The following is a 25,274-nucleotide window of genomic DNA, read 5'->3' on the forward strand; positions in this document are numbered from 1 at the left end:
TGGGAGCACTGCATATAGGTAGGCCTCCCATGCTGTGCCAGCACTCTGGAGTCAGAATAAAGAAACTAAGGTCACACTTACTCAAGTCTACAGTACAGAGTCACATTGCTTTATTTGAGACATAACAAGAACAAAGGAGTATAACTTTAAAATTGGAGCTAGGCTAATCAAGGATGATGTCAGGAAGCATGTCTTCACACAAAGGGTAGTAGAAATCTGAAATTCTATCTCACAAAGTTGTTAAGGCTGAGAGGCAATTGAAAATTAAAAAACTGAGATGAAAAGATTTTTGTTCGGTAAGTCTATTAAGCGATATGGACCAAAGGCGGATAAAAGGAGTTGAGGTGCAGATCAGGCATGATCTAATTGAATGGAGGAAAAGGATCGAGGAGCAGAATTGCCTACTCCTGTTCCTACGTTCCTGTTCCACTCATTGCCAACCAATTTCAGCAAGGGGACCTAATGCAGGTGATTGGCATCTCATTTGCATATGTAAGTGGCCTAACGGCTGTTTTGGGTAACCGCCACAGACGGTGAATTTAGCAGTGTCCTGAACACACCCAAGTTGGCACGTGCTGTCCCAATGCTACATTTGTCACCCTTGCATCCAATTTACACCTGAAAAATGGGCGCAACACATACCAATTTCTACCCCATAAAGTCACACCACAGAAAACGAGGAAGCGGGAAAACTGACAAAGCAGTAAAACAAAGTACTCTGAAATGGTTAGAAGGCCAAAAATGTGATTTCTGGACACAATTACATCGATGCCTAATGCTGCCGAATGTACGTCTAAGTGTACGAACAATAAAAGCCAATGCTGATAATAGGACTCCCATTGTCAGAGTTTAAAAGATTCACTGTTGGTATCTTAGTTGGGATGAACCGGGATGAAGATATTGTAGATATTGCAACTATATGCTAAACATGACATAAATGGACCATTCTTCCACTGTTTATTGATTGAAGATTGTTTGTGCTAGCTTCTTTCCAGTGAGGAGATTTTCCAAATTAACGCTGGAGAGCTCTCATTCCTGGAGATTTTCGATGACAGTTGAGCAATACCACCATGTCCTACAGAAGTGTTGAATGTCATCCACGATGAGGATCACGATAAGTCACGAACATTATTGTACATTGGGGTTATTCCTTAAGGATGCCATGTGAATTTGAAAAATCTGTAATGGGCAGTAGGACCATAATCCAAGTTCCTCAGCTGTTGTATTAACTAACTGAAGACAATCCATCTCAGTGCTTTCATTTTCAAAAACCTGGAGAACAAGTGGATATTTACATGAGCCAATATACACTGTTACATATATTTTCTTTGTCATTTATCTATTGGTTCACCCATGCAAGATTAACTTGAAAACAATGTTTTATCTGAAGTGAGCCATACTGTATCATTTTGGCCTAAGTAAGGATTTGCGAAAAGAAATTGAAGAACTGTTGCTGCTGCTGTAACAGGGAGTTTCTGAGAAGACTGCTCCAGCAACTCGATTGAAATGCTGCTGGGTTGACAGCTGATATCATTTCATGGTGCAGCAGAAACTTTTGGGTAAATTCACCAATTGTCATTGAAGGGAGGACCGGTCACAAAATTAGCTCTGCTATTTGTATAAATTTTCAGTGCACCTACAAAAACAGTCGCGGGCCCAGTACAGATTGAGGGCGTGTGTTGGAAAATCCGTAATCAGGGGAATGGAAGAAGTCTGGGACAAGGGACACCCTAAGTATCCTTGTGAGGCCACGAGCAGCACTCCTGTCCACAAGGAACCTTTAATTTGTGTTTTTAAAGTTGCTGCCTTGGCCTCATGTGGCCTGGATTCTTGCTGCCACCAGCTTTCGTGTAATCAGGACGTAACACTGCCATTTAAATTAGGCCACCACTCCTCTGGTGCAGGTGGCCTACCCGTAGTTGAATTCAGGCAAGTAAAAATGGTGGGGGTGGGAAAGTGGCATGAACCACCCCCGCGCTTCAGGTGGGGCGGAGTTAAAATTGGCCTCCTACTTCCAAATTTATTTTTTCAGTTTAGTAAAGTGTAAATCGGACAACAACTTCCGATGACCATACATGTGCAATTAAACACAGAAAACAATGAGTTGTTGTTTGAGTTGCCCTGTACCTTCAGAAGCTTTGACATAGGTAGAAATAGGAATGAGGATCTGCTCAGAGAGTTTGAGGAGCTAGGATCCAAATTAAAATGCAGAACCACAAGATAATAATCTCTGGATTGTTACCTGAGCCACTCACAGATTGGCATAGGGTCAAGCAGTTAGAGTTAAATGTCTTAAAGAGTGGTTGCAGGTTGGCCAAGACTGGGAATTAAACATACAGGGGTATCTGACAATTCGGAAGGATAGACAAGAAGGGAAAGGAGCTGGGGTAGCTCTGTTAATAAAGGATGATATCAGGGCAGTTGTAAGAGACGATATTGGCTCTAATGAACAAAATGTTGAATCATTGTGGGTGGAGATTAGAGATAGTAAGGGGAAAAAGTCGCTGGTGGGCGTAGTTTATAGGCCCCCAAATAATAACTTCACGGTGGGGTGGGCAATAATCAAGGGAATAATGCAGGCATGTGAAAAAGGAACAGCAGTAATCATGGGGGATTTTAACCTACATATCGATTGGTCAAATCAAATCGCACGGGGTAGTCTTGAGGAGGAATTCATAGAATGCATACGGGATTGTTTCTTAGAACAGTATGTTACAGAACCTACAAGGGAGCAAGCTATCTTAGATCTGGTCCTGTGTAATGAGACAGGAATAATAAACGATATCCGAGTAAAAGATCCTCTCGGAATGAGTGATCACAGTATGGTTGAATTTGTAATACAGATTAAGGGTGAGGAAGTAGTGTCTCAAACGAGCGTACTATGCTTAAATAAAGGGGACTACAGTGGGATGAGGGCAGAGTTGGCTAAAGTAGACTGGGAACACAGACTAAATGGTGGCACAATTGAGGAACAGTGGAGGAATTTTAAGGAGCGCTTTCATAGTGCTCAACAAAAATATATTCCAGTGAAAAAGAAGGGCGGTAAGAGAAGGGATAACCAGCCGTGGATAACCAAGAAAATAAAGGAGAGCATCAAATTAAAAACCAATGCGTATAAGGTGGCCAAGGTTAGTGGAAAACTAGAAGATTGGAAAAATTTTAAACAACAGCAAAGAATGCCTAAAAAAGCAATAAAGAAAGGAAAAATAGATTACGAAAGTAAACTTGCGCAAAACATAAAAACAGATAGTAAAAGCTTTTACCGATATATAAAATGGAAAAGAGTGACTAAAGTAAATGTTGGTCCCTTAGAAGATGAGAAGGGGGATTTAATAATGGGAAATGTGGAAATGGCTGAGACCTAAAACAATTATTTTGCTTCGGTCTTCACAATGGAAGACACAAAAACCATGCCAAAAATTGCTGGTCACGGGAATGTGGGGGAAGGGAGGACCTTGAGATAATCACTATCACTAGGGGGGTAGTGCTGGACAGGCTAATGGGACTCAAGGTAGACAAGTCCCCTGGTCCGGATGGAATACATCCCAGGGTATTAAAAGAGATGGCGGAAGTTATAGCAGATGCATTCGTTATAATCTACCAAAATTCTCTGGACTCTGGGGAGGTACCAGCGGATTGGAAAGCAGCTAATGTAACGCCTCTGTTTAAAAAAGGGGGCAGACAAAAGGCAGGTAACAATAGGCTGGTTAGTTTAACATCTATAGCGGGGAAAATGCTTCAAGCTATCATTAAGGAAGAAATAGCGGGACATCGAGATAGGAATAGTGCAATCAAGCAGACGCAGCATGGATTCATGAAGGGGAAATCATGTTTAACTAATTTACTGGAATTCTTTGAGGATATAATGAGCATGGTGGATAGAGGTGTACCGATGGTGTATTTAGGTTTTCAAAAGGCATTCGATAAGGTGCCTCACAAAAGGTTACTGCAGAAGATAGAGGTACGCGGAGTCAGAGGAAATGTATTAGCATGGATCGAGAATTGGCTGGCGAACAGAAAGCAGAGAGTCAGGATAAATGGGTCCTTTTCGGGTTGAAAATCGGTGGTTAGTGGTGTGCCACAGGGATCGGTGCTGGGACCACAACTGTTTACAATATACATAGATGACCTGGAAGAGGGGACAGAGTGTATTGTAACAAAATTTGCAGATGGCACAAAGGTTATTGGGAAAGCGGGTTGTGTAGAGGACACAGAGAGGCTGCAAAGAGATTTAGATAGGTTAAGCGAATGGGCTAAGGTTTGGCAGACGGAATACAATGTTGGAAAATGTGAGGTCATCCACCTTGGGAAAAAAAACCAGTAAAAGGGTATATTATTTGAATGGGGAGAAATTACAACATGCTGCGGTGCAGAGGGACCTGGGGGTCCTTGTGCATGAAGCCCAAAAAGTTAGTTTGCAGGTAATCAGGAAGGCAAATGGAATGTTGGCCTTCATAGCGAGAGGGATGGAGTACAAAAGCAGGGAGGTCCTACTGCAACTGTACAAGGTATTGGTGAGGCCGCACCTGGAGTACTGCGTGCAGTTTTGGTCACCTTACTTAAGGAAGGATATACTAGCCTTGAAGGGGGTACAGAGACGATTCACTAGGCTGATTCCGGAGATAAGGGGGTTACCTTATGATGATAGATTGAGTAGATTGGGTCTTTACTCGTTGGAGTTCAGAAGGATGAGGGGTGATCTTATAGAAACATTTAAAATAATGAAGGGGATAGACAAGATAGAGGCAGAGAGGTTGTTTCCACTGGTCGGGGAGACGAGAACTAGGGGGCACAACCTCAAAATACAGGGGAGCCAATTTAAAACCGAGTTGAGAAGGCATTTCTTCTCCCAGAGTGTTGTGAATCTGTGGAATTCTCTGCCCAAGGAAGCAGTTGAGGCTAGCTCATTGAATGTATTCAAATCACATATAGATAGATTTTTAACCAATAAGGGAATTAAGGGTTACGGGGAGCGGGCGGGTAAGTGGAGCTGAGTCCACGGCCAGATCAGCCATGATCTTGTTGAATGGCGGAGCAGGCTTGAGGGCTAGATGGCCTACTCTTGTTCCTAATTCTTATGTTCTTATGTTCTTATGTGTGGGAGGAAGGGGTTTTGATTCATGGGGCACTGGTACCACTGACCCTTTGCTGCCATCTGCAGGGGAAGTGTGGGAAAGCATCTGCGCTCAATTGCAATGTGGGCAAGTGTGTGTGTGGTGTCATCCCACTTTGCACCTGCAAAGAAAGAAATAACTTGCATTTATATAGCACCTTAGCACATCCCACATGCAATGAAGTACTTTTCGAGCGCAGACACTGCTGTAATGGAGCACGGGCCCTGGAACATTGTCGACTGGCCCGACGTGCGAGAGGACACCACTGTGGGTTGGGACAATAAGAGCTGGAGCCACTACAACTTCCAGCACGAGTTGCTCCAAGTGTGCGATGGCTACGAGGTGGGTGACTGGGTGACGTCACCAAAATCCAAGTCGCCGTTTGGAGCGTGGGCAGAAACATCGGCGGGGCCCTGGTACAATGGAGGAGCGGCGAGAGATCATGGCGGAGGAGCGGCGAGAGATAGTGGCAGAGGAGCGGCGAGAGATCACGGCGGAGGAGCGGCGAGAGATCGCGGCGGAGGAGCGGCGAGAGATCGCGGCGGAGGAGCGGCGAGAGATCATGGCGGAGGAGCGGCGAGAGATAGTGGCGGAGGAGCGGCGAGAGATCACGGCGGAAGAGCGACGAGAGATCACGGCGGAGTTGCGGCGAGAGATCACGGCGGAGGAGCAGCGAGAGATCATGACGGAAGAGCGGCGAGAGATCACGGCGGAGGAGCAGCGAGAGATCGTGGCGGAGGAGCGGCGAGAGATCGCGGCGGAGGAGCGGCGAGAGATCGCGGCGGAGGAGCGGCGAGAGATCGTGGCGGAGGAGCGGCGAGAGATAGTGGCGGAGGAGCGGCGAGAGATCACGGCGGAGGAGCGGCGAGAGATCACGGCGGAGGAGCGGCGAGAGATCGCTGCGGAAGAGCGACGAGAGATCACGGCGGAGGTGCGGCGAGAGATCACGGCGGAGGAGCGGCGAGAGATCACGGCGGAGTTGCGGCGAGAGATCACGGCGGAGGAGCAGCGAGAGATCATGACGGAAGAGCGGCGAGAGATCACGGCGGAGGAGCAGCGAGAGATCGTGGCGGAGGAGCGGCGAGAGATCGCGGCGGAGGAGCGGCGAGAGATCATGACGGAGGAGCGACGAGAGATCGCTGCGGAGGAGCGGCGAGAGATCGTGGCGGAGGAGCGGCGAGAGATCACGGCGGAAGAGCGGCGAGAGATCACGGCGGAGGTGCGGCGAGAGATCACGGCGGAGGAGCGGCGAGAGATCACGGCGGAGGTGCGGCGAGAGATCACGGCGGAGGAGCGGCGAGAGATCATGACGGAGGAGCGACGAGAGATCGCGGCGGAGGAGGGGCGAGAGATCGTGGCGGAGGTGCGGCGAGAGATCACGGCGGAGGAGCGGCGAGAGATCACGGCGGAGGAGCGGCGAGAGATCATGACGGAGGAGCGACGAGAGATCGCGGCGGAGGAGGGGCGAGAGATCGTGGCGGAGGAGCGGCGAGAGATCACGGCGGAGGAGCAGCGAGAGATCGTGGCGGAGGAGCGGCGAGAGATCGTGGCGGAGGAGCGGCGAGAGATCACGGCGGAGGAGCGGCGAGAGATCACGGCGGAGGAGCGGCGAGAGATCGTGGCGGATGTGCGGCGAATGTTTGTGGCGGAGGAGCGCGAGAGATCGTGGCGGATGTGCGGCGCATGAGGGTTTGGGCCCAGAAGGCGAGGGCCCGGGGCAGCACGGACCAGCCCGCACTGCAATATGTGTGCGCACCAGGTCCGTGCAGCAGAGCTGGTCTCCAGTCGTCCGGGTTAATCTTTGCCACTGGTCCAAGACCTAGCTCTGTCAAGCCCGTGTGGTGGCTGGTGTGCAACGATCACCCCACGTTAAAAACATCCACGCACAGGCATCTTCCACCCTTCAATTGGAGTTCAGGACTGGAACATCGGGTCCTTCATTGAAACATCTGTGAACCCTTGTGGAAGCAAGTCATCCTCGTTCGAGGGAGCGCCTCTGATGATGACTGGTACCAATACTGGGGAAAGAGGAAGCTGTTCCGTTGAGAATTGCACCACTAAAATCCGGGCTGGTGCCAGTGTCCTGGTGTATCAAATACCTCGGGCTGTAGAAAGGGCTTCAAACTAAAAAGGACGGGGGGGAGGGGGTCAGGTGAGGGGAAATTTAGAAAATTAAAGAAAAAATCAAGGCAATGGAGCAGTGTAGCGATTTGGTTAAAGATAAGCAGAGTTTGACAGGAAGGGACAGAGAGTTTAACGGTAATAGTGCATCACCGAATAAGGTGAAAGTAGGAATAATAGTAAGAAGTTAACTTTAAAAGCTCTTTATCTGAATGCTTGGAACATTCGTAACAAGATAGATGAATTAATGCCACATAGAAACATAGAAACATCGCAGGAGTAGGCTATTCGGCCCTTCGAGCCTGCACCACCATTCAATAAGATCATGGCTGATCATTCACCTCAGTACCTCTTTCTTGCTTTCTCTCCATACCCCTTGATCCCTTTAGCCATAAGGGCCATATCTAACTCCTTCTTGAATATATCCAATGAACTGGCATCAACAATTCTCTGCGGCAGGGAATTCCACAGGTTAACAACTCTCTGAGTGAAGAAGTTTCTCCTCATCTCAGTCTTAAATGGCCTGCCCCTTATCTTAAGACTGGTTCTGGACTTCCCCAACATCGGGAACATTCTTCTCGCATCTAATTGACCTGTCCCGTCAGAATCTTATATGTTTCTATGAGATCCCCTCTCATCCTTCTAAACTCCAGTGTATAAAGTCCCAGTTGATCCAGTCTCTCCTCATATGTCAGTCCAGCCATCCCTGGAATCAGTCTGGTGAACCTTCGCTGCACTCCCTCAATAGCAAGAACATCCTTCCTCCGATTAGGAGACCAAAACTGAACACAATATTCCAGGTGAGGCCTCACCAAGGCCCTGTACAATTGCAGTAAGACCTCCCTGCTCCTATACTCAAATTCCCTAGCTATGAAGGCCAACATGCCATTTGCCCTCTTCACCGCCTGCTGTACCGACATGCCAACTTTCAATGACCGATGAACCATGACACCCAGATTCCGTTGCACCTCCCCTTTTCCTAATCTGCCGCTATTCAGATAATATTCTGACTTTGTGTTTTTGCCACCAAAGTGGATAACCTCACATTTATCCACATTATACTGCATCTGCCATGCATTTGCCCATTCACCTAACCTGTCCAAATCACCCTGAAGCCTCTTAGCATCCCCCTCACAGCTCACACCGCCACCCAGTTTAGTGTCATCTGTAAACTTGGAGATATTACACGCAATTCCCTCATCGAAATCATTAACGTATATTGTAAAGAGCTGGGGTCCCAGCACTAAACCCTGCGGCACTCCACTCGTCACTGCCTCCCATTCCGAAAAGGACCCATTTATCCCAACTCTCTGCTTCCTATCTGCCAACCAATTCTCTATCCACGCCAGTACATTACCCCCAATACCATGTGCTTTGATTTTGCACACCAATCTCTTATGTGGGACCTTGTCAAAGGCCTACTGAAATCCAAATACACCACATCCACTGGTTCTCCCTTGTCCACTCTACTAGTTACATCCTCAAAAAATTCCAGAAGTTTTGTCAAGCATGATTTCCTTTTCATAAATCCATGCTGACTTGGACTGATCCTGTCACTGCTTTCCAAATGCGCTGCTATTTCATCCTTAATAATGATTCCAACATTTTCCCCACTACTGATGTCAGGCTAACCGGTCTATAATTACCCACCTTCTCTCTCCCTCCTTTTTTAAAAAGTGGTGTTACATTAGCTACCCTCCAGTCTATAGGAACTGATCCAGAGTCAATAGACTGTTGGAAAATGATCACCAATACATCCACTATTTCTAGGGCCACCTCCTTAAGTACTCTGGAATGCAGACAATCAGGCCACGGGGATATATCGGCCTTCAATCCCATCAATTTCTCCAACACAATTTCCCGCCTAATAAGGATATCCTTCAGTTCCTCCTTCTCACTAGACCCTCGGTCCCCTAGTACATCCGGAAGGTTATTTGTGTCTTCCTTCGTGAAGACAGAACCAAAGTATTTGTTCAATTGGTCTGCCATTTCTTTGTTCCCCATTATAAATTGACCTGATTCTGCCTGCAAGGGACCTACGTTTGTCTTTACTAATCTTTTTCTCATCACATATCTATAGAAGCTTTTGCAGTCAGTTTTTATGTTCCCGGCAAGTTTTCTCTCGTACTCTATTTTCCCCCTCCTAATTAAACCCTTTGTCCTCCTCTGCTGAATTCTAAATTTCTCCCAATCCTCAGGTTTACTGCTTTTTCTGGCCAATTTATATGCCTCTTCCTTGGATCTAACACTATCCTTAATTTCCCTTGTTAGCCACGGTTGAGCCACCTTCCCCGTTTTATTTTTACTCCAGACAGGGATGTACAATTGTTGAAGTTCATCCATGTGATCTATAAATGTTTGCCATTGCCTATCCACTGTCAACCCTTTAAGTATCATTTGCCAGTCTATTCTAGCCAATTCACGCCTCATGCTGTCGAAATTAGCTTTCCTTAAGTTCAGGACCCTAGTTTGTGAATTAACTGTGTCACTCTCCATCTTAATAAAGAATTCTACCATATTATGGTCACTCTTCCCCAAGGGGCCTCGCACAACAAGATTGCTAATTAGTCCCTTCTCATCACCCAGTCTAGGATGGCCAGCTCTCTAGTTGGTTCCTCGACATATTGGTCAAGAAAACCATCCCTAATACACTTCAGGAAATCCTCCTCCACCGCATTGCTACCAGTTTGGTTAGCCCAATCTATATATAGATTAAAGTCTCCTATGATAACTGATGTACCTTTATTGCACACATCCCTTATTTCTTGTTTGATCCTGTCCCCAACTTCACTGCTACTGTTTGGTAGCCTGTACACAACTCCCACCAGCATTTTCTGCCCTTTGGTATTCCGTAGCTCCACCCATACCGATTCCACATCACCCAAGCTAATGTCCTTCCTTACTATTGCATTAATTTCCTCTTTAACCAGCAACGCACCCCACCTCCTTTTCCTTTCTCTCTCCTAAATGTTGAATACCCCTGAATGTTGCGTTCCCAGCCTTGGCCACCCTGGAGCCATGTCTCTGTGATGCCAATTACATCATGTCCATTAACTGCTATCTGCGCAGTTAATTCGTCCACCTTATTCCGAATACTCCTCGCATTGAGGCACAGAGCCTTCAGGCTTGTCTTTTTAACACTCTTTGCCCCTTTAGAATTTTACTGTAATGTGGCCCTTTTTGTTTTTTGCCTTAGGTTTCTCTGCCCTCCACTTTTACTATTTTCCTTTCTATCTTTTGCCTCTGTCTCCCTTTTATTTCCCTCTGTCTCCCTGCATAGGTTCCCATCTCCCCGCCATATTAGTTTAACTCCTCCCCAACAGCACTAGCAAACACTCCCCCGAGGACTTTGGTTCCGGTCCTGCCCAGGTGCAGACCCTCCGATTTGTACTGGTCCCACCTCCCCCAGAACCGGTTCCAATGCCCCAGGAATGTCAATCCCTCCCTTTTGCACCACTCCTCAAGCCACATATTGATCTGAGCTATCCTCGGCTTCCTACTCAGACTAGCACGTGGCACTGGTAGCAATCCTGAGATTACTACTTTTGAGGTCCTACTTTTTAATTTAGCTCCTAGCTCCTTAAATTCGTCTCGTAGGACCTCATCCCGTTTTTTACCTATATCGTTGGTACCTATATGCACCACGACAACTGGCTGTTCACCCTCCCTTTTCAGAATGTCCTGCACCCGCTCCGAGACATCCTTGACCCTTGCACCAGGGAGGCAACATACCATCCTGGTGTCTTGGTTGCGGTCGCAGAAACGCCTATCTATTCCCCTTACAATTGAATCCCCTATCACTATCGCTCTCCCACTCTTTTTCCTGCCCTCCTGTGCAGCAGAGCCACCCATGGTGCGATGAACTTGGCTGCTGATGAGTCAGCCCCTCAACAGTACCCAAAGTGATGTATCTGTTTTGCAGGGGGATGACCACAGGGGACCCTGCGGTCATCCCTGCGGTCACAAATAGAGATAAATGGGTTTGATCTATTAGCCATTACAGAGACGTGGTTGCAAGGTGACCAAGGTTCCAGGGTACTTGACATTTTGAAATACAGGCAGAATAGAAAAGGGGTTCATTCTGATAATAAAGGATTACATAAGAACAACAGTGAGAAAGGATATTGGCTCCGAAGATCAGGAAGTAGCATCAGAATCGGTGGAGATAAGAAATAACAAGGGTCAGAAAACACTGGTGGGACTAGATTATAGGTCTCCTAACAGTGGCTATACTGTTGGACAGTGTATTAATCAACAACTAATAGGAGCTTGTAACAAAGGTAATGCAACAACTGTGGGAGAGTTTAATCTTCATATAAGCTGGTCAAATCAAATTGGCAAACATAGTCTGGAGATAGAGTTCATGAAATGCATTCGTGGCAGTTTCCTCGAACGATATGTTGCGGAACAAACCAGGGAACAGGTTATTTTAGATCTTGCATTGTGTAATGAGTCAGGGTTAATTAGTAATCCCATGGTGAAGGATCCTCTTGGAAAGAGTGATCTTAATATGATAGAATTTCACGTTGGGTTTGAGAGTGAAATACCCAAGTCCGATAGTAGATAAGCAGTGATGAACATTTAAAGAAATATTCCAAAATTCTCAATGAATTACCTCACACTTGTCCAGACTGAATTCCATTTGTCACTTTCTCTGCCCACCGGACTAGTCCATTGACAATAAGATTTTTGGGGGGTTGTAGGATAGCAGGATAGATGAAGGAGAACCAGTAGATGTAGTATATTTGGATTTCCAAAAGGCATTCGATAAGGTGCCAGATAAATGGTTGCTATGCAAGAGAAGGGCTCATGGGGTTGAGGGTAGTATAATAGTATTGATGGAGGATTGGTTAATGGATAGAAAACAGAGTGTAGGGATAAACAGGTCATTTTCAGGTTGGCAGGCTGTGACCAGTGGGGTGCCGCAAGGATCAGTGCCGCAAGGATCAGTGCCGCGGCCTCAGCTATTTACAATCAATATTAATAACTTAGATGAAGGGATCGAGTGTAACATATCCAAGTTTGTGTCGATACAAAGCTAGATGGGAAAGTAAGCTGTGAGGAGGATACAAAGAGCCTGCAAAGGGATATAGACAGATTAGGTGAGTGGGTATTAAGGTGGCAAATGGAGTACAATATGGGGAAATGTGAAATTATTCACTTTGGTACGAAGAATAAAAAAACAGAATGTGTTAGAAATTGGGGCCAACGAATTTTTGCCCGGGTGCGGTGCCACTCTGGACTCCTGCTAAATTCCACAGGAGCTTAGTGGCGGCGGTAATGGATAGCAGTAGTGGATAACAGATGATGTCATCACTGTGCGCGGCATCCTGTTTTCGCCCCATACCCTAAATTGGGTATCGCTCCCTGAAGCTGTGCCGGTAAATGCCAGTGACAGCTTCAGGGAGCGATACCCAATTTAGGGTATGGACCATGACATGAACCAGGTGGCAGGAGACTCATGGGGGGCTACTTAAAAGGGAGGTGTCGGCCACATTGGAAAAAATGTTGCCATTTTCCCAAGCACCACATTGGTGCTTTGAACACGGGATTAGGCAGCCCAGCATTCCGCTTGAGTGCCAGGTTGGTGGCACAGCACCCCGCTCCTCAGTGGTCCAGGTAGGACACCATAGAGTTAGCAGTTTGGCCCTCCCCTTTAATGAAGGGGAGAGCTCTTCCTACGCGGCAGCACTATGCAGCCTAATGCGTAGTGCTGCATCACACTCCCTCTGCTTCTGTCTCAGAGAGGAAGTGGAACGTGTTCTTTTGCACTCCACTTACCTTCGGGGGCAATAACCCCAATTTTGAGAGTGGGGCGGGACATCTGCACCTGGTGCAAAAAGTCCCGTCTCGCGAATGTTACCGCCTCCGTATAAGGAGCAACAGAATTTTTCCCAACTATTTTTTAAATGGTGAGAAAGTATGTTGCTGTTCAGAGAGATTTAGGTGTCCTCATCCATGAAAAACACAGAGTTAGCATGCAGGTACAGCAAGCAGTTAGGAAGTTGGCCTTCATTGCAAAGGGGTTAGAGTACAAGAATAAGGACTGGGAATTAAATATTCAGGGGTATTTGACAATCCGGAAGGACAGACAGAAAGGAAAAGGAGGTTGGGTAGCTCTATTGATAAAGGATGGAATCACTGCAATAGTGAGAAACGATATTGGCTCAAATGATCAGGATGTTGAAACAGTTTGGGTGGAGATAAGGAATAATAAGGGGGAAAAAGTCACTGGTGGGTGTAGTCTATAGGCCCCTTAACAGTAGCAACTCTGTTGGTCAGAGCATAAACCAGGAAATAGTGGGGGCTTGTAAAAAGGGAACAGCAATAATCATGGGTGATTTTAACCTCCATATTGATTGGAAAAATCAAATTGGTCAGGGTAGCCTTGAGGAAGAGTTCATAGAGTGCGTAAGGGACAGGTTCCTTGAGCAGTATGTAACAGAACCAACCAGGGGGCAGGCTATCTTAGATCTGGTCTTGTGTAATGAGACAGAATTAATAAACAATCTCCTAGTAAAGGATCCCCTTGGAATGAGTGATCATAGCATGATTGAGTTTCAAATTCAGATGGAGGGTGAGAAAGTTGGATTTCTAACCAGCGTACTAAGCTTAAATAAAGGAGACTATGAAGGTATGAGGGCAGAGTTGGACTGAGAAAACAGATAGAAGTGTAGGATGGTTGATGAACAGTGGCATACATTTAAACAGATATTTCACAACTCTCAAGAAAAATATATTCTAGTAAGGAGGAAAGCGTGCAAGAGAAAAGATAGCCATCCGTGGCTAACTAAAGAAATAAAGGACGGTATCCGATTAAAAACAGGGGCATACAAAGTGGCCAAAACTAGTGCGAGGACAGAAGATTGGGAAGCTTTTAAAAAGCCAGCAAAGAATGACTAAAAACATGATTAAGAAAGGGAAGATAGACTATGAAAGTAAACTAGCACAAAATATAAAAACAGATAGCAAGAGTTTCTATAGGTATATAGAAAGAAAAAGAATGGCTAAAGTAAATGTTGGTCCCTTCGAGGACAAGAACGGGGAATTAGTAATGGGGAACATGGAGATGGCAGAAACTCTAAACAAGTATTTTGTATCAATTTTTACGGTAGAGGATACTAACAATATTCCAACAGTGGATAATCAAGGGGCTATAGTGGGGGAGGAACTTAACACAATCACAATCACTAAGGATGTGGTACTCAGTAAGATAATGGGACTAAAGGCCGATAAATCCCCTGGACCTGATGACTTGCATCCTAGGGTCTTAAGAGAAGTAACGGCAGGGATAGTGGATGCATTGGCTGTAATTTACCAAAATTCCCTGGATTGTGGGGAGGTCCCAGCAGATTGGAAAACTGCAAATGTAACCACCCCTATTTAAAAAGGAGGCAGACAAAAAGCAGGAAACTATAGACCAGTTAGCCTAAGATCTGTGGTTTGGAAAATGTTGGAGTCCATTATTAAAGAAGTAGTAACAGGACATTTGGAAAAGCAAAATTTGGCCAAGCAGAGTCAGCATGGATTTATGAAGGGAAAGTCATGTATGACAAATTCTTTGAGGATGTAACAAACAGGGTGGATAAAGGGGAACCAGTGGATGTGGTGAATTTGGACTTCCAGAGGCATTTGACAAGGTGCCACACAAAAGGTTACTGCACAAGATAAAAGTTCACGGGGTTGAGGGTAATATATTAGCATGGATAGAAGATTGGCTATCAAACAGAAAACATAGAGTTGGGATAAATGGTTCATTCTTTGGTTGCAATCAGCAATGAGTGGGGTGCCGCAGGGATCAGTGCTGGGACCCCAACTATTTACAATCTATATTAACGACTTGGAAGAAGGGAGTGTAACGTAGCCAAGTTATCTGACGATACAAAGATGGGAGGAAAAGCAATGTGTGAGGAGGACATAAAAAGGCTACAAAAGGACATAGATAGGCTAAGTGAGTGGGCAAAAATTTGGCAGATGGAGTATAATGTTGGAAACTGTGAGGTCATGCACTTTGGCAGAAAAAAATGAAAGAGCAAGTTATTATTTAAATGGAGAAAGATTGCAAAGTGCTGCAGTACAGCGGGACCTGAGGGTACTTGTGCATGAAACACAGAAGGATAGTATGCAGATACAGCAAGTGATCAGGAAGGTCAATGGAATCTTGGCCTTTATTGCAAAGGGGTTGGAGTATAAAAGCAGGGAAGTCTTGTTACAGCTGTACATGGTATTGGTGGGCCACACCTGGAATACTGCGCGCTATTTTGGTTTCCATATTTACGAAAGGATATGCTTGCTTTGGAGGCAGTTCAGAGAGGGTTCACAAGGTTGATTCTGGGGATGAAGGGGTTGACTTATGAGGAATGGTTGAGTAGTTTGGGCCTCTACTCATTGGAATTCAGAAGAATGAGAGGTGATCTTATCAAAACGCATACGATTATGAGGGGGCTTGACAGGTGGATGCAGAGAGGATGTTTTCACTGGTGGGGGAGTCTAGAACTAGAGGGCATGATCTTAGAATAAGGGGCTGCTCATTTAGAACTTAGATGAGGAGAAATTTTTTCTCTCAGAGGGTTGTGAATCTGTGGAATTCACTGCCTCAGAGAGCTGTGGAAGCTGGAACATTAAATAAATTTAAGACAGAAATCGACAGTTTCTTAAACGATAAGGGGATAAGGGGTTATGGGGAGCGGGCAGGGAAGTGGAGCTGAATCCATGATCAGAAAAACGATGATCTTATTGAATGGCAGAGCAGGCTCGAGGGGCTGTATGACCTACTCCTGCTCCTATTTCTTATGTTCTTATCTAATTGCATAGAGCTTTGGTGAGAGTTCACCTGGAGTACTGAGCACAGTTTTGGTCTTACCCGAGGAAGGATACATTTAGAGGCGGTGCAACGAAGTTTCACTAGATTGATTCCTGGGATGAGAGGGTTGTCCAATGAGGGGAGATTGGGTAGATTGGGCCTATTACATATGAACATAAGAAATAGGTGCAGGAGTAGGCCATATAGCCCCTCAAGCCTGCTCCGCCATTTAATAGGATCATGGCTGATCCGATCATGGACTCAGGTCTACTTCTCTGCCCGCTTCTTGCTGGAGTTTGGAAAATGAGAGGTAATGTCATTGAAAAATATAAGGTTATGTGGTGGGGTCAGGGGGAGGTGGGGGGGAGGTGGGGGGGGGGGTGACAGGGTAGATGCTGAGAGATTGTTTCCCCTGGCTTGAGAGTCAAGAACTAGAGGGCATTGACTTAGGATAAGTGTCAATCATTTAAGACTGGGATGCGGAGGAATTTCTTCACTCAGAGGGCTGTGAATGTTTAATTCTCTACCCCAAAGGGCTATCATTGAGTGTACCAAGATTTACAAGAATGTTTTGGTTGAGGTACCTTAGTTTCGCGGGTATACTGGAGAAGCTGAGGTTGTTCTCCTTAGATCAGAGAAGATTGAGAGATTTGATAGAGATGTTCAAAAGCATGAGGGATCTAGATAGAGTAGATCGAGAGAAACTGTTCCCATTGGTGGAAGGGTCGAGAACCAGAGGACACAGATTTAAGGTATTTGGCAGAAGAACCAAAGACGACATGAGGAAAAACTTTTTTATGCATTGAGTGGTTAGGATCTGGAATGCATTGTCTGACAAGGTGGTGTAGGCAGATTCAATCGTGCTGCTACGGGGAAAGGACGGGGGAGTGGGACTAGCTGAAGTGCTCTTGCAGAGAACTGGCACAGGTTTGATGGGCCGAATGGCCTCCGTTTGTGCTGTAACCATTCTGTGATTCTATATTCAAGGCTGAGATAGATAGATTTTTGGACACTAGGCGAATCAAGGGATATGGAGGTCGGGCGGGAAAGTGGAGATGAGGTTGGAGATCAGCCATGATCTTATTGAATGGTGGAGCGGACTCGAAGATCCATATGGCCTACTCTTATGTTCTTATGTTCTTAACAGTATCTCACCGAGCGACTCAACATTGAAAAAAATGGATCATGTGAAGTTGCTGTACTTACATGATGGATGCACACTAAACAATCCTGAAAAGGTTAGGGCTTGTCCATTCCCATGTTGGCACATTATTAACGGTATGATAAGTCTCAATGATTGCCAAACAACCTTGTTAGCACTGAAAATCAACTTTCACAAGTCTCATTTCTTCAGCTCTTAATTATTGTTGGAGATTTTTAAAAATCTAAAAAAATAATTTTTTAAAACCTCTTTATTTCTGTCTCTTTTATCTCTTAATCCCATCTTTATTTTGCTTTCTGTGCATGATTTGGCATTGGATTAACTATTCTAACTTACACTTTCTGGTCCAGACTCTGCCCACCTCAGTAACCATTCTTCAATCGGATTGGTTATGGAGATGCACAGTTGTCTGACCTGTTCACACAAGTCTCTGATCCTCTGTAGAGGGTGTTACACCACAATGGCTTTCCAGTCACAGCAGATTCCAGTGTAAAAGCTCATAGAAAGCCTATGGGCAGGGGTAAGTGTAAAGAACGGTGGGGTCTGTTCGCTCGTCACTGACCATAACATCTGGCCCACAGAGAATAATCAGTCTGAACTAGCAACATTGTTGATACAATGCTTTGACTGATTACTACCAGGCTATGTTGAAACTGCTAAATTTTTGTAATAGCCTGTACGTCTCAATCAGAACCTACCTGGATATTCGCATGTACTGTCAGCATCAGTAGCATCATTGTTCATATAACCAACTGCAGACAGTGCTGTCAACAAGTGGAGAAAATTGAGACTCATTATACATCTTGGATATCAATAATATCTAACAACTGAAAGTACTGATCTTTTTCCTCACCAAAACTCCACACCCCTCCTCTTATAAATGTGTTGACTTCATCTTGAGGTGCATAATGGAGCTCGGGAAAGTGGAGTTGAGGTTGAAGATCAGCCATGATCTTATTGAATGGCGGAGCAGGCTCGAAGGGTTGCATGGCCTACTCCTGCTTCTAATTCTTATGTTCTTACAACACAGTATTTTTCCCAGGTAACCATTGTGCATGTGATATTGTTATACTTGGCCCTCTCCTATTTCTCATCTACATGCAGCCCCTCAGCGACATCATCCAAAGACACAACGTCAGATTCCACATGTATGCTGACGACACCCAGCTCTACCTCACCATTGCCTCTCTCTTGATTCCTCCACTGGATCTGATTTGTCACACTGCATGGCCAACATCCAGCATTGGCTGTGCAGAAATTTCCTCCAATTAAATATTGGGAAGGCTGAAGCCACCGATTCCAGCTTCCTCCTTGGCCACTGTTTGAGACTGAACTAGACTGTTCACAACTTCGGCGTCCTATTTGAACCTTAGCTGAGTATCCAACCCCATATCCTCTTCATTACCAAGACTGCCTACTTCCACCTCTGTAATATTGCCAATCGCAATCCATGCCTCAGTCCATCTGCTGCTGATATCCTCATCCATATTTTTGTTACCTGCAGACTCGATTGTTCCAATGCTCTCCTGGGTGCTTCCCATCTTCCACCCTCTAAACTTCAGCTCATTCAAAACTCTGCTGCCTATATGTCAATTCTCGTTCACACCTGTGTTCAAATTCCTCTCTCTGTAACCTTCTCTAGCCCTATACCCTCCAAGAACTCTTTACACTTTTGTGCGTTGAATTTCATTTGGCATGTGTCCGCCCATTCCACCACCATCTTGAAGTGCATTACTATTTTCCTCATCGTTTACTACACTTCCAAGTTTTGTGTCATCTGCAAATTTCAGAATTGTGCCCTGTACTCCCAAGTCCAAGTCATTGATGTACATCAAAAAAGCAGTGGTCCTAGTACTGAACCTTCGGGAACTCCATTGTATACCTCCCTCCACTCTCATTCACCGCAACTCACTGTTTTCTATCCCTTAGCTTATTTTGTACCTGGTTGCTACTGCCCCTATACTGCCTTGGCTAAAATCAGCTAACTCAGCACAGACCAGCAATCGAACCTTGGATCGTCCTGGTCTCTGTAGTTCAGCTATTCACTGCAATACCTCGGGGACCCCATACTGAATCTCATCAATACAGAAGTACTTAGTCATTATTTTGTGAACAAGTTGTTAAAGGATTATCTTTCATGTGTACAAATTCGTTATGCTTATTGTGAGTAAATTAGCCTTACTCGGTAGCTCTCCATGGCAACTTGGCAATTACTGCTTTAAGAAAAATACGCTTTATGCTTTTTGTGACATGCGTTAGGATAAGTTTCACCAGCTACTTTCAGATGTCCTTAAGTAATCATTAACAGTTCACCTCAAATGATGCCACATGCTGACTTTCTTTAGCATGTGAACCTTTATATCCTGGACTGTATGTAAGAAAATAACGTCAATTGTTCGATCTTCAGCTTTCAACCGTTCTCTTTCTCTTAATTGCAGCCTTTCTGTGTTACATAGAATTACATTGAACATACAGCACAGAAAGAGGCCATTCGACCCAACTAGTCTATGCTGGAGTTTATAGAAACATAGAAAATAGGTGCAGGAGCAGGCCATTCAGCCATCCCAGCCTGCACCGCCATTCAATGAGTTCATGGCTGAACATGAAACTTCAGTACCCCATTCCTGCTTTCTCACCATACCCCTTGATCCCCCGAGTAGTAAGGACTTCATCTAACTCCCTTTTGAATATATTTAGTGAATTGGCCTCAACTACTTTCTGTGGTAGAGAATTCCACAGGTTCACCACTCTCTGGGTGAAGAAGTTTCTCCTCATCTCGGTCCTAAATGGCTTACCCCTTATCCTTAGACTGTGTCCCCTGGTTCTGGACTTCCCCAACAATGGGAACATTCTTCCTGCATCTAACCTGTCTAAACCCGTCAGAATTTTAAACGTTTCTATGAGGTCCCCTCTCATTCTTCAGAACTCCAATGAATACAAGCCTAGTTGATCCAGTCTTTCTTGATAGGTCAGTCCCACCATCCCGGGAATCAATCTGGTGAATTTTCGCTGCACTCCCTCAATAGCAAGAATGTCCTTCCTCAAGTTAGGAGACCAAAACTGTACACAATACTCCAGGTGTGGCCTCACCAAGGCCCTGTACAACTGTAGCAACACCTCCCTGCCCCTGTACTCAAATCCCCTCGCTATGAAGGCCAACATGCCATTTGCTTTCTTAACCGCCTGCTGTACCTGCATGCCAACCTTCAATGACTGATGTACCATGACACCCAGGTCTCGTTGCACCTTCCCTTTTCCTAATCTGTCACCATTCAGATAATAGTCTGTCTCTCTGTTTTTACCACCAAAGTGGATAACCTCACATTTATCCACATTATACTTCATCTGCCATTCATTTGCACACTCACCTAACCTATCCAAGTCACTCTGCAGCCTCATAGCATCCTCCTCGCAGCTCACACTGCCATCCAACTTAGTGTCATCCGCAAATTTGGAGATACTACATTTAATCCCCTCGTCTAAATCATTAATGTACAATGTAAACAACTGGGGCCCCAGCACAGAACCTTGCGGTACCCCACTGGTCACTGCCTGCCATTCTGAAAAGTACCCATTTACCCCTACTCTTTGCTTCCTGTCTGACAACCAGTTCTCAATCCACGTCAGCACACTACCCCCAATCCCATGTGCTTTAACTTTGCACATTAATCTCTTGTGTGGGACCTTGTCGAAAGCCTTCTGAAAGTCCAAATATACCACATCAACTGGTTCTCCTTTGTCCACTTTACTGGAAACATCCTCAAAAAATTCCAGAAGATTTGTCAAGCATGATTTCCCTTTCACAAATCCATGCTGACTTGGACCTATCATGTCACCATTTTCCAAATGCGCTGCTATGACATCCTTAATAATTGATTCCATCATTTTACCCACTACTGAGGTCAGGCTGACTAGTCTATAATTCCCTGTTTTCTCTCCCTCCTTTTTTAAAAAGTGGGGTTACATTGGCTACCCTCCACTCGATAGGAACTGATCCAGAGTCAATGGAATGTTGGAAAATGACTGTCAATGCATCCGCTATTTCCAAGGCCACCTCCTTAAGTACTCTGGGATGCAGTCCATCAGGCCCTGGGGATTTATCGGCCTTCAATCCCATCAATTTCCCCAACACAATTTCCCGACTAATAAAGATTTCCCTCAGTTCCTCCTCCTTACTAGACGCTCTGACCCCTTTTATATCTGGAAGGTTGTTTGTGTCCTCCTTAGTGAATACCGAAGCAAAGTACTTGTTCAATTGGTCTGCCATTTCTTTGTTCCCCGTTATGACTTCCCCTGATTCTGACTGCAGGGGACCTACGTTTGCCTTTACTAACCTTTTTCTCTTTACATACCAATAGAAACTTTTGCAATCCGCCTTAATGTTCCACTTGAACCTATTCCCATTGTTCCTCATCTAAGTCTAGCAGCAGAATTTCTTCTCTCAGAGGGTTGTAAATCTGTGGAATTTGCTGCCTCAGAGAGATGTGGAGGCTAGGTCATTGAATAAATTTGAGACAGAGATAGACAGTTTCTTAACCGATAAGGGAATAAGGGGGAGCGGGCAGGGAAGTGGACTCGAGTCCATGATCGGATCAGCCATGATCATATAAAATGGCAGAGCAGGCTCGAGGGGCCAAATGGCCTACTCCTGCTCCTATTTCTTCTGTTCTTGTGTTCTTATAACCCCCTATTCACTTCTCCCTCATATGCTTATCTAGCTTCCCGTAGGCAGTACAAAACACAAATGACTAAAAGTTGCGATGAAGGTCAATAAGACCAAAACAAAAGCAAAGCAAGAACTAGAGTTTATTTCTAGAGGGATAGAATTCAAAAGTAGAGAAGTCATGCTAACTTGAAAGGGGGTGAAAAAGGGGGAAACTTAAAAGAAGTTAGAAAGTAAGTAAAAGAACAGGGAGAGAAGAGCTATACAGAAATGAAGTAGGGAGACAAAAGCGAAGGAGAGAGCGAAGGAGGTGGAAATGGCATGATCCAACGACTCCTAAAATGCAAAATTGATTGGGAATCGGTGGTGCTGTTTAATCACAATTCTCCCAGTTCTCAAAAGCAATTTAATCATGCAAGGGCTAATCACTAGTTCTGAGACAAGGATCTGACTCATCGTTCTAAAATGTTGGAAACTCTTGATGTACCTAAGTTTTTCTAAGACCTCAAAGTTGTCAAACACTTTACCTTCCTCAGTCTCCAGTTCCTGCTACAGCCTTCAAACTTTTAAAACCCAAACTTGATGTCCCTTAACCAATACTCCCTGATTAGCCTTTTTCATCTCAGTGGAGGCTGTATTATATGCCTTAGCCCTTCATCTTGGTCCCTCAATTTAAAATAAAATCATGGCAGCAATACATACATATGAAAATGTTGGATATGAGGACAGAAAGGCAGATCTACCGTTGACGTGAGGCATCACTGAAAGGGTGCAGAACATTCTGCAGGGGATGGCGGGGGGGAGAGGAAAAGCCAGAAGTCATGGCCCATGTCGGAACCAATGACGTAGGAAGGAAGAGGGTTGAGGCCCTGCAGGCAGAGTTTAAGGAGCTCGGGAGGAAGTTAAAAAGCTGGAACTCAAAGGTAGTGGATTACTCCCAATGCCACATACTAGTGAGAGTAGAAATAAGAAAATATGGCAGGCTAAGGCGTGGCTAGAGACATGGTGCAGGAGGGAGGGCCTTAGATACCTGTGACATTGGAACCAGTTCTGTAGCAGGAGGGACCTGTTCCAGATAGAAAGGTTGCACCTGAACAGAGATGGGATCAATATCCTTGTGGGCAGGTCAACTAGTGCTGTGGCTGTGGGTTTAAACTAATTCGGAAGAGGTTTGGGCACCAGGATATAGTATTAAAAAGTATAAATAAAGGTACACAAAGGACACGTTGAGACAGATTTAGAAATAATACAGATTTAGAAGGGATCATAGAATATACAAAGTGATCTAAGTTATGTTTGGAGTGCATGGGGCCTAAATTGCCCCTTTTTAGTGCCTGATTAGTGCCTCCGGGAGGGGCTAATGGGATGCAATGGTCTTTTCGCCTAGGGGCAGGTTGTGGCAGCACCTCGGGCAAAGTTGCGGCGGAGGTTTTGGGAGCGATGTGCCAGCAGTGGCGAGCCCTGTGACTAGCGCCTGGGACGGCGCGCAACAGGCGATGACATTATCGCCGTGCGCGCCAACCCCTTTGCGCCCCGTGCCAACCCCTTTGTGTCCCACGGGTAAGGGTCTGCAGAGTGTGCAGCAGCCCTCCCCTTTAACTGAAGGTGAGTGAATTTGCTACTGCATAGCGTTGGCCTCTTCAGCTGGACTCAGTGCTGTGCTGCCACCCCGGGAAAACCCCTCCAATAAGGTGGAGTGCCTGAAACAATGCTCTGTCTTGTTTCAGGGGCGCAAAGCCCAATTCCATGCCGGGGGCAGGACTTCTGGGCGATAAAGGTCGTGGCCCCGGAAGGTTACCGCCCTCGATCGAGGCGTGAGGCAATTTCGGCCCCTGTATGTCGAAATCCATGAAGTGTGGTTAATAAGGTTGGTGAGCGACAGATGCAAATAGCCACAAGGGAATATGATGAAGTGGTGATAAATGAGATCTGCTTCAAAAAAGGGGAGGATTGGATGCTTAATATTCTTGCATACAAGGTATTCAGTAAGGATAGGAAAGGAAATAAAGGAGGAAGGTGAGCTGTTTTGATTCAGGAAAATATTACAGTGCTCGAAAGAGAGAATGTACTTGAGGGATCAAAGACAACATTTAGTTAGTTAGAGTTGAGAAACAATAAAGGAGCTATTATGCTACTGGGGAATTTTATAGGCTACCAAATATTAGGAAGGAGATAGAAGAACAGATTTGGGCAAGGAGCAATCTGGAATAAAAATACATAATATAGTGGAAGTCTACATTAGGATGGAGAATGAAACAGTTAATTCAGAGACCATGGTCCAGAACTTAAAGAAGGGTAACTTTGAAGGTATGAGGCGTGAATTGGCTAGGATAGATTGGCGAATGATACTTAAGGGGTTGACAATGGATGGGCAATGGCAGACATTTAGAGACCGCATGGATGAATTACAACAATTGTACATTCCTGTCTGGCGTAAAAATAAAAAAGGGAAGGTGGCTCAACATGGCTATCAAGGGAAATCAGGGATAGTATTAAAGCCAAGGAAGTGGCATACAAATTGGCCAGAAATAGCAGCGAATCCGGGGACTGGGAGAAATTTAGAACTCAGCAGAGGAGGACAAAGGGTTTGATTAGGGCAGGGAAAATAGAGTACGAGAGGAAGCTTGCAGGGAACATTAAGACGGACTGCAAAAGCTTCCTGCAAAAGCTTCCATAGATATGAAAAGAGAAAAGGTTAGTAAAGACAAACGTAGGTCCCCTGCAGTCAGAATCAGGGGAAGTCATAACGGGGAACAAAGAAATGGCAGACCAATTGAACAAGTACTTCGGTTCGGTATTCACTAAGGAGGACACAAACAACCTTCCGGATATAAAAGGGGTCAGAGGGTCTAGTAAGAAGGAGGAACTGAGGGAAATCCTTATTAGTCAGGAAATTGTGTTGGGGAAATTGATGGGATTGAAGGCCGATAAATCCCCAGGGCCTGATCTGGACTGCATCCCAGAGTACTTAAGGAGGTGGACATGGAAATAGCGGATGCATTGACAGTCATTTTCCAACATTCCATAGCCTCTAGATCAGTTCCTATGGAGTGGAAGGTAGCCAATGTAACCCCACTTTTTAAAAAAGGAGGGAGAGAGAAAACAGGGAATTATAGACTGGTCAGCCTGACATTGGTAGTGGGTAAAATGATGGAATCAATTATTAAGGATGTCATAGCAGCGCATTTGGAAAGAGGTGACATGATAGGTCCAAGTCAGCATGAATTTGTGAAAGGGAAATCATACTTGACAAATCTTCTGGAATTTTTTGAGGATGTTTCCAGTAGAGTGGACAAGGGAGAACCAGTTGATGTGGTGTATTTGGACTTTCCGAAGGCTTTCGACAAGTTCCTACACAAGAGATTAATGTGCAAAGTTAAAGCACATGGGATTGGGGGTAGTGTGCTGACG

General features: G+C 45.3%; 1 protein-coding gene across 1 annotated transcript in view; it reads right to left on the reverse strand.

Annotated features, from left to right (window-relative positions):
• Nucleotides 1-245: 245 nt before the first annotated feature.
• The window catches only part of LOC139264029 (uncharacterized), a 202,853-nt gene continuing 177,824 nt past the window's right edge, over nt 246-25,274 (reverse strand). Inside the window, exons 17-18 of the mRNA XM_070880132.1 lie at nt 17,899-17,964; nt 246-1,272 (exon numbers count right to left, since the gene is read on the reverse strand). Of these exons, the coding sequence (XP_070736233.1) occupies nt 1,265-1,272; nt 17,899-17,964 (74 nt within the window). The 3' untranslated portion in view covers nt 246-1,264. The remainder of the gene's footprint in view (nt 1,273-17,898; nt 17,965-25,274) is intronic.

This window comes from Pristiophorus japonicus, chromosome 5 (assembly GCF_044704955.1).
Source record: "Pristiophorus japonicus isolate sPriJap1 chromosome 5, sPriJap1.hap1, whole genome shotgun sequence".
NCBI lineage: Eukaryota > Metazoa > Chordata > Chondrichthyes > Pristiophoridae > Pristiophorus > Pristiophorus japonicus.